Source organism: Cyprinus carpio, chromosome A15, assembly GCF_018340385.1.
Source record: "Cyprinus carpio isolate SPL01 chromosome A15, ASM1834038v1, whole genome shotgun sequence".
NCBI lineage: Eukaryota > Metazoa > Chordata > Actinopteri > Cypriniformes > Cyprinidae > Cyprinus > Cyprinus carpio.
Window position 1 is genome coordinate 9,600,455 of NC_056586.1, and position 14,354 is coordinate 9,614,808.

At 35.9% G+C, this 14,354-nt stretch overlaps 1 protein-coding gene across 1 annotated transcript in view; it reads right to left on the minus strand.

Moving 5' to 3' along the window:
* Window positions 1-14,354, minus strand: part of LOC109103806 (GRB2-associated binding protein 2) — a 69,752-nt gene that overhangs the window by 11,383 nt on the left and 44,015 nt on the right. The window contains 2 exon segments of the mRNA XM_042770951.1: window positions 273-802; window positions 4,677-4,908. Of these exon segments, the coding sequence (XP_042626885.1) occupies window positions 273-802; window positions 4,677-4,908 (762 nt within the window).

The window sequence follows — 14,354 nt, forward strand, 5'->3', positions numbered from 1 at the left end:
ACAACAGGAAAGGACAAGAGGAGAAATTACTAAATGAGAAGAGATGAGACAAAAAAGGAGAGATATGAGTTGAGACGAAATAGGACAAGACAAGAATAAGATACAGTACAGACAAGATTCAAATAAAGAGACAAAATGAGAGGAGAGACCAGAGGAGAAAAGAGACAGACAAAATGAAAAAAGATACTAGACAAAGCGAGGAAAGGAGAGATGAGAGAAGACTTTAGAATAAACAGATTTAATAAAACTGATCCAGATTATGAGTGTATTACCTCTGTAAAGCTTGATGTTCTCCACCGCCGGCAGTGTGTTCCTCCTGGGGATGACGGACACTGTGGCGACCTCTCCATTTTGACTGGGTTTGGGAGGTCTGGGAGGAGGCGCATTCGTGGAGTCGGCACTGGATGGCATCAGGGCATTGTGGTTCTTATCAAACGTGCGGGGGATCTGGTAGATGGAGCCAGGAATGCTGGGTAAATCATAGTTATCAAGGGCCCGCTGCTCATTGGTTAGGGGTGCTGCTAGAGTGTTATTGGGGGTTTTATAGGTGTAGACATCATCTGATTCGAGCTCTGACGCCTCTTCTGAGCTGTAACCCCTGGGCAGAACATAGCAAGCGTCACGCAAGTCAGTCCGTGAAGGGGGCTGCTGATGCTTGCTGGGTTTGGGAAGGCTGTAGAAACCGTGAAGCTGGGCGCCCATGCCGTTCAGACAGTTAGAGAAACCGTGAGTGAGTCTCTGAACCGCTGAGTCACTGCCCACCAGAAGACTGCTGCGCGAGGCCTGTGAGAAACTGGCACTCCTTTGGGACCAAAATGATATCGGTTAGTTATTTATGATGAACATATTTATTCAGTCAAACATTAGTTAATGATCACTTATTTTCTCACACAGCCATTATTCAAAGAAATAAACAATCTAATCTACAATAGCCAAACTATTATTAGCCTCTGCTATAAATAATACTAATGAGTCATTCAAATGTTGACACGGCAAACTATATTTATAACACTGAACTGACCACAGACCAAATCTTTTAATATCAAGCACAATATAGTATCTGTGTCAAAATCTGATAGAATGTATTTGAGGTCACATGACCTTATTGTGTTTATGGGTGGCATTCAGTTATCATCTTGGGGGGTATTTTTTCCCCGTTGTCTTAAATTTACTTGCAACTCATTAATCACACTAGAAATGGAAGGTGAAGTGAAATGCATCACATTGTAGGATACAGTATTGCATGCAATGTGCTCTGTATTGTGCATATTTTGGCAATTCCAATGCAGTACATTTGCATACTGAGCACAGTATTCTTGCTCTGTAGTATTCTAGTATGCTAGCCAAGGGGGTCTTTAAAAAGGTAAACAGTGTTATTTTCGTATACTTTATATATTATTATAATATTTATTAATATTTTGAAGTAGCTTGTATTTGTCTTTTCTGTTTTGCATTGCATTTTTTATACTTTAACAATTTGATGTTTTTGCCTTTTTCAGATTTATATTTAACTTATTGCAGTTTAAGTAATTTTATTAATGTTTTATTTTTTTTAGGGTTTCATTCAGTATTTGCATTTTATTTCAATTAACATTTTTTATATATAGTTTTAGTTAAGAACAACACTGGATGTAAGTACACTCAAAAACAAAACAGTATTTTTGTAATGTTAAGATTCAACCACTGAAGGCAGTGTTTCTCTGTATTTTATATAACAGATGCACTGTGTCTGGCTTACAGAGAGACTTTTTATTTTTTGTCTGCTGTATGAATGTATTAACTCTTAGTGCATGATGGTGTATGATGGAGAGTGTTTATGACACTCTATATTGGGTAGTGCTGATGAATATCATGGTCATTACCCCAGTAAAACTGACAAGGCTGGTACAAATTGGATGAAATATAGTTTGTTTACTTTCTGCAGGTTTTGAGTCAAATGACTGTGTGAAGAGACTTAGTGTGGGGGATGAAATAAATAGTAGGCATAGTAAACCTTTGATGGGTTGATTAGCCAGGGACATTATAACACAATTCTGTTTCATTTGGCATTATTTCGATAGGATTATAATCAAAGGAAGTGAATCAGGGTGAAATGACTGATGAGCACATCCTGTAAGTGAATCCTTCAGCAAATACAATACGTCACCGTCTGCTCCTGAATTTGTAGGAAGGTCTCATAGGTGTTTGTTTAAAGTTGAAAAAACTTTCGCTTATGACCTAATAACATGGGCACAGTGACAGATGACAAGAATTAAAACCAGTATATATTTATATTGAGGGCCATATTTCACCCCAAATCCAAATTATTATTATTATTTCTTAATAAAAATGCTTTGCTTTGCTTTGAGACATTATTTTTGTTACAATTAAACATATTATATATAATTTCCTTACTGAAATGTGGGAAATTACTATAATTCTAGAAAAAATAAAAAATAAAAATCCCATTACTGTAATACAGAAATTAAAACAAACTCATCTTTAAAACGATTTTGCTAGGAAAGGCAATACAACAATGTATACTTTACAATTTAAATAAAAATATAAAAATCATCATTTATTATAATATATAATTATTTATTTAAATAAACAGAATATTAATAATAAATATACAGCAGACTACTGACAATTGAGGAATACAGAGGGGTGTTTAATTGTCATAAAAATAATGCGGCAGTGTAAAAAATAATTTAGGATCAGGCATTTATTGACAGTTTTTGTGAGATTTGTGTGCATTTAATACACTCTGTATTCTGTCTTTTATATGAACACCACCAAAGCATCAGCTTCCGAACAGCTTCCATCAGCAACTATTTTCTCAAGTAATGGTTTATCAATATCCAGCATGATTTTCATTACATGATTTTGATCTATGTGTGGTTCTCTACAGATCATACATCAGTACATGACAGCTCTTTATATGGTATCTTGAATAAAGAAGGCACTCTGTATGGTTCCCTCGCACATGTTTCAGGCAAGTGTGTTCAAATAGAGGTTTTCAAGGGCCGGTGTGAATAAATCTAGATTTAAATTCAAAGAGACAGGATAGTCTGTGCATATTTTATTTGTATCCAGAATGAGGCAATGTGAACATCGTCGAGCACTTAACATTCTCATGCAGTGTATGTTTCGTTCATACTCGAAGCTGGAGGGCGCTATCACGCAGAAAGTCTAAGATGGACTCAAAAGCCCCTTTCAAACTGTAATATCAGTAAATTGCCATAAAATTACCAGAATGACTTTGCTGGTAAATTAAAAAATGTGATGTTCATACAGGCAACAATATTCCGTCTTTTTACCGGTAAAGCACCATTCACACATCAGTTTCAAAATACCGGTAAATTCTGTGACATCATTAACTGGAAATGACCTCTAAATGGCTGCGCCTCCCGGTGTTGTGTTTGTAAACATGGATGGTGATATGCGGTCAGTGTTTTTGTTGATGTTTTAATTTTTGTGTCAAATGTTTTTGCTTTTGGCCCAGAAACATCGTATTGGAGAACTTTAGACATTTCGTTGACTTCTGTAAACAGCGCAGAGTAAATTAATGTATTTACCAGCATTTTTGAAAAGGTCCTGTGTAAACATGATCTTTTAATGGTTGATTACCAGTAATTTACCAGTAAAAACTGTATGTGCAAAAGGGGCTATAGAAGTAATAACGTATGACATGCCAGGAAATCACTAATATGGACAAAAGCATCCAGCTATCACTGCATAAGCTGAATATAAAACAAACATTTTGACTGATGAAATGTGAAGACAATAAACACACAATTGCAACAATATATGGCTTATGTATGTTTTACAAGTCATCTCCAGGTAATATATGAATATGTATATGAATAATGCAGTGCTAACTGAAATAGCATTTATTACAGTATTGTCACCATTATGATCTGTTTTGGTTTAGTTTTCTATGTCTCCATTATCCTGTCTAGTTAGTTTCCATGGTTTTTGATTAATTAGCTCCACACCTGTTTCTGTTTCTCCCTGATTACGTTCCCAGTGTTTAAAGCCTGTGTTCTCCATTATTCCTTTGTCTGCTATTGATGTTTGATCATTTGGATTTGTGTTTGGTTGTGCCCTCTCTCCTGTGGATTATCAAAATAATTATTTTGATATCTCCTTCGCCGTGCACTTTGCTTTACACACCTCATCACATAACAAGTATAGAAACTATTCTGCCTTATTCTGTGATAAAAATGGAAAACAAAGTGTTTGTAGTATATTGGTTTCTTTGCCTATTAAAATAAACACGAGAAAGAAAACTTGTCAATAAAAAAAAAGGTATAATTAAATTTGACATTACTGTCCCACGCACTTTTGAAATGATGGCTACGTCCCTGGATGAATGTGTGTGTGAGTGGAGAGTATATTTTTTAACAAATATCATTATATATTTACACAATATTTAAGTATATTCAGTTGTTTTTGGTGAATCACACCACATGACATTTTAGAACTACCCTTGCCTACCCTAAAAAGGTCAAATTATCTGATATTTTAAGAGACTTGTTGACTTTGATATGAATTCTGCTTTTTGTCTATGTGTTGCACCACTTGAAATAAACTACTGAAGCTTCCAGTACTGAAGACAATATCTTGTAAATTTTTTTCAGTCTAAGCTATAAGGGGTGTAATATGAGCACATCCCCAGAGATCATGGCTCTTACCGTGCACTCTCACTCTTGCGGCTCATGCACTGATGGAGGAAGAGGTAGTCCTGAGGAGCACTATTAGACAAAGAACTATGGGAGTGGCGTACAGGTATGTCAAATGTGAACAGCATTGGCTGGCTGGAGTGGGCAGGAACAGACGTTTTACGTTCACCAATCAGCGGGGCCAGAGAGCCACCCAGATCATTAGCCAAGGATCGGGAAATGTGGGTGGTTGACGATCTGTCATCTATGAGAAGAAACAAGAAAAACAAACCTTTAGGAATTTGAGATACACAATCAGTTTTGCTTTCATTTTAGTTTGCTGTGAGGTACCTCATAACTCTTGGGCAAACACTCAACATAAGCAGCAGGACACTGATCATCTGAACGTGAGAAGTTCAGCATATTTCATTTATTGACCCTGAGCAACGTGCTGCTTTTTCAGATCTATAAAGTTCAATTACATGAGCCACGTTTCGTCCATTATCCCGCAGTGATCAATGAAGTCAAGAAAAAAAGTCAATTGAGGTTTTTTGGCAGTAATATCCATGTATGCATTCCTAAATTCAGCCAATATAGATGTCACATCTATCCTCAGGAGGAGCAGAAACAAGGTATTGGCATTCACAGAAGACTGCAAGAATTGCTCTTTTAATGCTGCAAGTCAAGCGACTTGATTGGTATCTGTTTTTCTACGTAATCGCAGCGCTATGTGAACATCATGGCCTTTGCTTTGGGATGTTTCTCTGTGACATCCTTGATTTGTACTGTATGGGTCCGCCAAAGAAAAATCTCAGGCCTCTGAACTTAAAATAGACCAGGCGGGGAGCCAAAACCAGGAAGTGCATATGACCCTCCTCCTACAACCACTCCAATCTGCCCCTGAGAACAGCAGAGAGTAAGAGGGGAAAGAGAAAGACGCACAGACAAAGAAAGAGAGACAGAATGAGGAGGTAGGAGTGGGCGAGAAAGCAGGTCTACTGCACTTGCACTGTAGTACAGCATACTTGCAGCAATGAGAAACAAAGCTTCTATCCACACATCCTGGGAACTGCTGGGCACATTACATACTGAACTTTAACTATTGTGCTCTGTTCCAAAACTAAGCTTGTTGATTACTGCTCACAAAGGCAGCATTCTAACCATTTAGGCAGCAACTCGGCTAGCATGCATCATGCAAATGTCACTCGTTGAAGTTAACACACTCAACTAACACATGGTTCATACCAAATATAAAATTAAACTATCTTACAGCCAAAAAAATAAATAATAAGATGAAACATCAAATGAAAGAACAGGGTATCTGCTTGTAAACAATAACATTTTTATTCTACGTTCATGCATTCTTTTTTTAAACACTTTAATGTGGGTAAGTTTCATAAAAAATAAAGAAATAACATTTTGAACAAAAAGCTGAAAAAAAAAAAAATACTATGAATTGGATTCAGAATGATAATCAAAACGTAGATGGAGTCGATCAACACCCCAAAACTTGACTGTAATTATTACCTCTTCATCGGTTGACATTTTATTCCATAACGTTACAGTTTTGATGCTGTTTCATGTCAGATTGATCATGTTAGATTACACGTGTTAGTATCTGTTGTTTCTTTTTCTTCTTTACTTGTGTTTTTTTGAAAATTCTGTACAGAAGATGTGAAACAATGAAAACACGGATTCTAGGAGCACAAGTATAGCTCTAATAAGCCCCTTTCACACTGTGATTCCGGAAAATACACGGGTAATGTGTTCGGGCAATTGTTCCCGGGTCGCTAGATTTTGCACTTTCACACTGCCAGTGATTACCCGGAATATGTGCGCGCATTCACACACAACCCGTAAAGGTCCCGTGAAGACACGTGATATCAGGTAGTGACGTGTAATGTACGAGTTGAAAACGCCAGGCACATTAACTTTCACTGAAGCTGGCGAACGATCACAGCTTCAGCGTAGAAAGTGAGGAACTAACTGATCTCTGCTTCGTTACAGTTTGCACATATTTTTTTCGTCGCTAACGTTGATCTTCATTCAAAACACTCGCTAAAAGTGTCGCGCTATAGCGCGCGTCATCACTACGACACACCCTTTACGGCATTAGATCTGGCTTTTGTTCACACAGCGCTCGTTCCGGGACTGAACCCGACAATGTTACTAGGTCCCTGACCCGGGACCAATCCCGGAATCAATCCCGGGACGTGTTTGCTTTCACACAGAAGGCAACCCGGCAATGTTCCAGCAATTTTCCAGGTCCGACGTGCAGTGTGAAAAGGGGCTATATATTTAGACTTTTTGTAAGTATAAGTCAAGTATACTTAAATGTCATTTTAAGTATATTTCTGAGGAGTGTATAAAGCCCATTTCTGAGAAGTACATAAAAAGTAAACTAAAAGCATACTTTCCTATTTTTAGTTTAAAAGAAGTATACTAATAGCATACTTGAATAAACGTCTTTTTCGTAAGGGAAGTCAGTTCAGTGTTGGTTCAAATCAGATCTATACCAAAGTGAAGTTCATCAGTTTTGAAACAGGTTCAATTCAGCTACTGTATTTATTATTACCATATCAATTCATTACCATATTATAATGTATAGCACCTATAGTAGTAGTCCAAAAGTTTGAAACTAGAAATTCTAAATCAAACAAATACATTCAAAAGTTAACAAAAAAATCCTAATCAAAAAAATAATGAAACACCACTAAGCAAAAAAACAAAAACCAATTGTTTGTTTGCCATTAGCATGTTGGTAAGCTCAAATAATACATAGAACACACAAAACATGTTAACATTAAACTTTGGAACTCAATATTTGTGTATTCTATGTAGTTTTTATGCTTAGAGTATTTATAGTAAGTTAACGTAATTCTCTAATAAGCAAAAAACCTTTTTGTTCATGTTTCATATTTTCAGTTAAGGTCTATCTGGTGATGTTTTTTATGTCATGCCTGTTTCATGTCATGTGACCTGCTTGCGTTTGTATATCATGTCATGTTTTCATTGGTTCATTGTCTTATCTCATTATTAGTTCTCTTCTCTCATTGGTTAATGTCCATTTGTCTTGTAATCTTGTTCAGCAGTTAGGTTTTGTCATTGGTTGTTTATGTCATGTGATTAACCCATAGTCTTGTATTTAAGCTCTTACTGTCACTGTCAACGTGCATTCAGCTTGAGACTCACACAATTGCCACTGTTCTCACGGTCTTACTTCACACAACCATTTTCTTACGCAGTGAAAAACACCCTCAAACGAAAGCAATATCAACCTCAGTTGAATCTTTAATAATAGGATATTGGCAAAAGAAGATTTTGTAAATGTTTGCGCTCTGGAAAGTTTCCATTTAAAGTTTCAAAAGTTTCTATTTAAACATGTTTTTGTAGTGATGGGCAAAATAGCCAATCACATATTTACCTGTTGATTTCAAGTTAATTAGAATTCACAGATTTTTTTTCTTTTTTTCTGCACGCTCACAAATCCTCTCATTGAAACAAAGTGTAGATGCAATGTAAATAAGAGGTTCATTGTGCAGTGTAGAGAGCCTAATTGATTATAATGGAACTTTGTGAGTTTGCGATGAACTGAATGACAGCTTTTTAGTGAATATAAATGGAGCACTCTTTGTGTATTTTCTAGGCTATATAATCCATTAAGAATTCAAATAAAAGTTTGTTTTTTTGAGCTGCTAAGAGGACGAACGCATTATGCATTATGCAATGTAAATGCAGAATAATAGATCAATACAAAAATATTTGAATTTTTGTATCAAAATTTTGTATTAAAAAAAGTGTGTAATGCGGTTGCAAATATTTGTAAAAGTAACGACTTGTAAATCTTTCAATTCTCACTGTGCATTTCAATTTTTCTGCAATATTTATTTTACATAATCTTATGATAAAAACACAGTACCAGTCATCGTGTCGTTGACGAGTCAATACATTGCTGACAGTTTTTCTAACTAAAACCCCCACCCAACCCACCATGGGAATTCTGACTCTAAGTTGAACTCAGAAGTTGGCAGCCCTGTTTTATGTTTGTCTCGTTACTTTGTTGTGTATTAAAGTATGTTATTCTGTTCTATGTTTTACTTGCCAGGTCATTGTTTGATGTCTAATCAAGCTCATGGTTCATGTTGATCTTTTGTCTGACGTCTAGGATTAAGTTCATAGTTTGTTTATGTTTTTGGGAGATTACCTTTGGAAATAAAACTGCACTTGTGTTCGCTACGCCATCATTCTTGTCTGCTTCATGCCAGCAACAGTACAGTTAATGTGTTTATATTAACTATTTATGTATTTATATTTTGCGAGACTGAATAGAATACGAACGTTTTCCACTGCAATTGTCGCAGTGCATGCTGGGATTATCTGCAGTGCTGTCAGTTTGGTCAGAATAAGGTCTTAGAAAACAGCATAATTTGCCTTAGGTTTGAGACAGCTTTAGAGTCTGTGATGCCTTAAAAAATGGTGTAGGTAGACTAAGTTGTATTTACTGGGTTTCAAAGTTTAGTGAACCTTTCACACTGCACGTTGGTCCCGGAAAATTGCCGGATCGCCTTCTGTGTGAACGCAAACACATCCAGGGATTGATCCCGGGTTGGGGACCTAGTAACATTGCCTGCTTCAGTCCTGGAACGAGCTCTGTGTGAACAAAAGCAAGAACCAATGGCATAAAGTGTTTTGTAGTGATGACGCACGTTATCGTGCGACTCTTTTACTGGGTGTTTTGAAGGCAGATCAACGTTCACAACAAAAAAATATGTGCAAACTGTAATAAAGCAGAGATCAGTTAGCTCCTCACTATTCACGCTGAAGCTGAGATCGTTCGTACATCACACGTCACATCCTGATGTCACGTGTCATCATGGGACCTTTATGGGTTGTGTGTGAACGCACGCACAGATTCCGGGAAATTACTGGCAGTGTGAATGAACCAAAATCTTATGATCCTGGAACAATTGCTGGGACACATTACCCGGGTATTATCCGTAATCTCAGTGTGAAAGGGGCTTAAGTGGAGATGTTACAAGTCTTCACAGTTCTGGTAGGTCATTGGTGTCTGATTGACTACTAGGCTTGTGCATGCATGTGATAACAGTTCGGTACAGAGGATGGGACTGATTTGTGTCATAAATAAGGCCACATTGCTGCCTGGGGCACAGGGAGCGATGTACAGAGAGAAGATAGAAGATAGCCCTTCGTTTTTCCTGTCTTCTGAACAACAGAATATGACCAGGCCAGGCCACAGTGTCAGGGGTCTGCTGTAGGTCTTCAATTAGTCCACTGTTTCTCAGGAGCCCAAAGTTCCCAAGGCTAAATGCAGCAACAGAGCTCTGTATATGCGCTCAACCAAGACAGAGAGCTCAGAGTCCACTTACCACCATTTCTGTATTGGTTGGTGAAGGACAGCAGTCTGTGACCCTCCTCTGAGAGAGGGAATGAGGTGCTCAGATCAAGATGGTTTGCATCTGTCATGAAATATGGACTAATGCAATGAGGTAAAGGCATTTTAGTGCAGGGAATGGCACATGGTTGTGTTGCGTTTGATTATCTTGAAGCTAATCGCAAATGGAATCACAAGTAATAAGGAGACCCAACCCAAGAAATAGCTATGATAGCTCAGTGACAGAATTCGGATGATTAATAGGCCTTCTATTGACTCGTCCATATTAAGGAAATAAGTTAAGTCATTGTTGGTTTATTGGCTTCTGTTAAAGAAACTGAGAAAACATCATTTGGATTTTAAAGTTGCCATGAAATGGAAGTTGCGACTGCTCTTTTCTTCTGTGAACTAAATCTAAGTGAAACAGATTATCGAAAAGATAAAAATAAAAATGCAGGACAGGGAATTTTCCATTATTTTTTTTTTTATTTTTTTTATTAGAAGCAGATTTGAATGCAAACTTGTAGATGAATGTAAGAAAATGGCAGAGTTTAATCAGACTAAATGAGTCTGTCATTTCGGCCTGGTCTCATTGTTTATGTAGGTATTAGCACGCAATGTTTACAAGCACAAAACATACTGGTAAGTTTTGATTGTTTCTTTTTGAAATTATGTTGCGTTTTTTGGTGTATTTTATGGTTCTGTTGTCAGTAACAATATGTCGGAGAAAATGCCTTTTGTGTCCCACTGCAAAGTAAATATTACATGATAAGTAATGGTTAAACAATTGCAGAAATGTTATTTATTTTAAGGTTTGAAAGTGTAGTCTTGTTTAACATTAAGTATTCTTCAAAACGAGTTGGCAGCAGAAATCACAGAATAGAACGAAATGTTATTTCATATTAAGTAAATGAGTAAACTTCATAATGCAACTGAAAACACAATGCCACTGATATGATAACTACCGGTATATACAATATAACAAAATGTTAATGCCACAATTTTAATATTCATAAGGATTAATTTGTAAATCTGTAAAGTTGTTAATATGTAAATGATTTATATTTTAGGTGTCGTCAATACGTCAGTAGGCCCATTGCTGTAAATATGTCAGTATTTTACGTTTTAATGTCTGTGTAAACATAAGTAAATGTACGTTTTGTAGAACCATATTTTACGTAAAATACATATGAATTCTCATGAGATCACGTTGGTCATTTCATTGGAAGATGAACTGAACTATAAATGAATTAAAAATGGCAATGTAAAAAAAAAAAAAAAAAAAAACAAAGCATTTAAATACATAATATAATATTTACCACATAAATGCTAATATGCAGACAAGAAGCGAAAACATCCTGTTGTATAATATGAACAGAAATGTCAATATTAGATAACATATTTAGATGTTTCTTTAAAAGAAAAAATACATCAATAAAATAAACAAAAACCTTATCTTAAGACTAAAAGTCCACAAAATACCACTTAAAAAATCTTAATTTGTAAATAAAATGTAACATTTAATTAATGTATCAAAATACAACATATTTAATAAGTTTTCATTTTAATTTATACTTTAATTTAAGATTTGTTTAAAAAAAAAAAAATGCACAAGCATGTTTATTAGTGATCTCCCCATCTGAACCCCACTGTAGCCCAAACATCACATTTTGTCTCATTGGACAATCACAATCTAATACAGTTAGTTTGCTGGCTCTCAGGAGTCCAAAATTAGCAGCCTTTATCTTGATCTCATTTCCTGTCCATATTGCCTCACTACAAAAGTCATCCAAGGACAGAGGATAATGTGATATACATTGAATACAAAATTAGGTATGACCCAATGATAACATTTTATCTGTTAGGGAAATTGGGAAAACACGCTTAGCACAGAGAGCAGAGATACTTTTAGGTTAAAAATGGAATACTGTTGGATATTGGAATGATTTCTGTGCTCCTTCAACCACTGACATTAATACCATAACCAAAAAATGCTTATCTCTCCAGGATTGATATTAATAAAAGGCCTTTTGGAAGAAGTGACCGGGCTCACTTTCCTTCCAGAGAGGGTTTTTATGCCTGGCTGGTTAAAAGTGAAAAGCAATTTCAGTGAGAGACAGTACTTAAGGAAAAGTGCCTTCAGGGGTCGAGGGCAGAGTCCAGAAAATTGACTTCAGTTATGCCTTCACCACCACAACCTACGGCCAGACAAAACAGTCTACTATTGTCTCCCGGGTCCCATGAACACTCAGACAACAATACGTCAAATCCCAAATGTCATGCCAGGAACCATTTGCATTCCTTAAATTGGGAGAATCCATTTTCCTTAATGAGATTGACGTCAGCCCTTAATAGCATCTCTGGTCATTTTGGGGTTACTCTTCAGCATAATGGAATGGCTTATCAGGGAACAACAATACTGGTGGTGTTACGGCCCATATGTGCTTGTCTATTCTGTTAGTGACCATCGTAGAAATCTCACTTACTATATAAAGCTGCCTTCACGCCCTGTCGAAATTACCGTAGGCTCAAGATGACAACATGTGACGTTCTACTTGAAGATGCTCACGTCCTCGGACTCATGCATTTCTATGGCAACACTATCAACTCCTAAACATAGCGCTTAAATGAATCTGCTGCGGTCAGGTGGTACAAGTCGTGGCTCTTAGAAAACTCCCAGCCTACAAGCTGTTTATACATTGCATCGGTATTATCCAAGTTGAAATCTTTTAATTGCAGTGATTCTGACATGGCGTGAATTCAGCATGTCAGTCCATTTAACGAGGAACAGGAAAATCTATACTGCACCATTTTCTATTTTCTATTTTATGGATTGCATCGGCATTGGTGTTATCCATTTTTGGGGTTTGGGTTTTTTTCTAACTCAAAACATCAAGCTTTGGCACAATGTTTATGGGACGGACATTTAGAAGAGATGCATTATTGCTTTAGCTGATTTATAATTTTTGCCTGGTTGACAATAAAACAGGCACAAAAAAAAAAAAAAATACAACAGGAATATTAAGTACAAGTCAAACACAACTTACATTACTATTGTTGATAACTACTGTTCCTTATTTTTTATTACTTTATTTTGCAAAAATCAAGGTTATGATGAGGCATTACAATGGAAGTGAATGGGGCCAGTAAAAAAAACAAACAAACAAAAAAAAACATTAAAATACTCAACACTCAATAATCAAAAGAATAGCCATTAGCAGTTGTTATTGTAAGTACAAATATAAAAATAATTTTCTGTAATTTAAATAAAAACTGAAATAAAATAAAATATAAATATTAGATGAAAAAAAAAACACACTTGCCAAGCCAAAATTTATTTTTCTTCAAGTTGAAGTACTAAAATGACTAAATCTAAAAAAAATAAAATAAATTAAAGCTATATAGAAACATAAAAACTAATAGAAAATATAAAAATAAAGTTAAACTGAAAATCTAAAAATATTTATTAATATTAATTCAAATATTAATAAATACTAAAAAGTATATAAATAAAACTAAAATAGCACTGATCACAAGACGTAAACACTATTTTAATGATTTTATTGTGAAAAATGTCTTCCTAACCTTTTTCTGCATAGTTATATTAAATTTTACAACTTTGTTGTCATGAAAACACAACACCATAAACCCTAATACAGCTTTACATTTCAAATTATACACGTTTTAACAGAAAGGTTTTTTAAAAAAGCTTTTAACAGCTTCCCATTTCTCAAAAATTGTCCCCATTCACTTCCTTTGTAAGTGCTCACCGTAACCTCAAATTCTTGCATTTCCTAAAAGTGGTCATGAACTGAGAAATCAAAATTCCTTTGATCTTTCAACATATAAGAGGGCAATAAAACTATAGAAACTTCCTGTAAGTTTCAGAACTCAAAACTTTCTCGTTACTCTTAAAATAGCTTCTATTGAAGCCAATCTGCCAAAATGACAGGTTGTGGAATGTGCCACTTTATGACGTAATAGTGTGGCTAAACCCCGCCCCCACCGATGAAGATCAAAGCCTGTTTCTACATCACTGCCTGTTTAGTCCCGCCCACCGATTCATGCATGTAGTTTAATTAACGAGAGAGGCAAACGCAGGTCTATGCAGAAACCAAATGATAAAGACAGATGCTGTGCAGTGCCATGTTGTGGAAAAACTGAGTCTTTGCATTGCCTTCCTTCTGATCCTAACATTAGGAATGTAGTTCCAGACTGCATCAGTAAGAACTTGGTATTTTGTTAACTTAATTTTACCTGCAGATTCGTTTACAAACAAGGCACAATTCTGCGCAGGATTTTCAGAAAGATTGAAAATA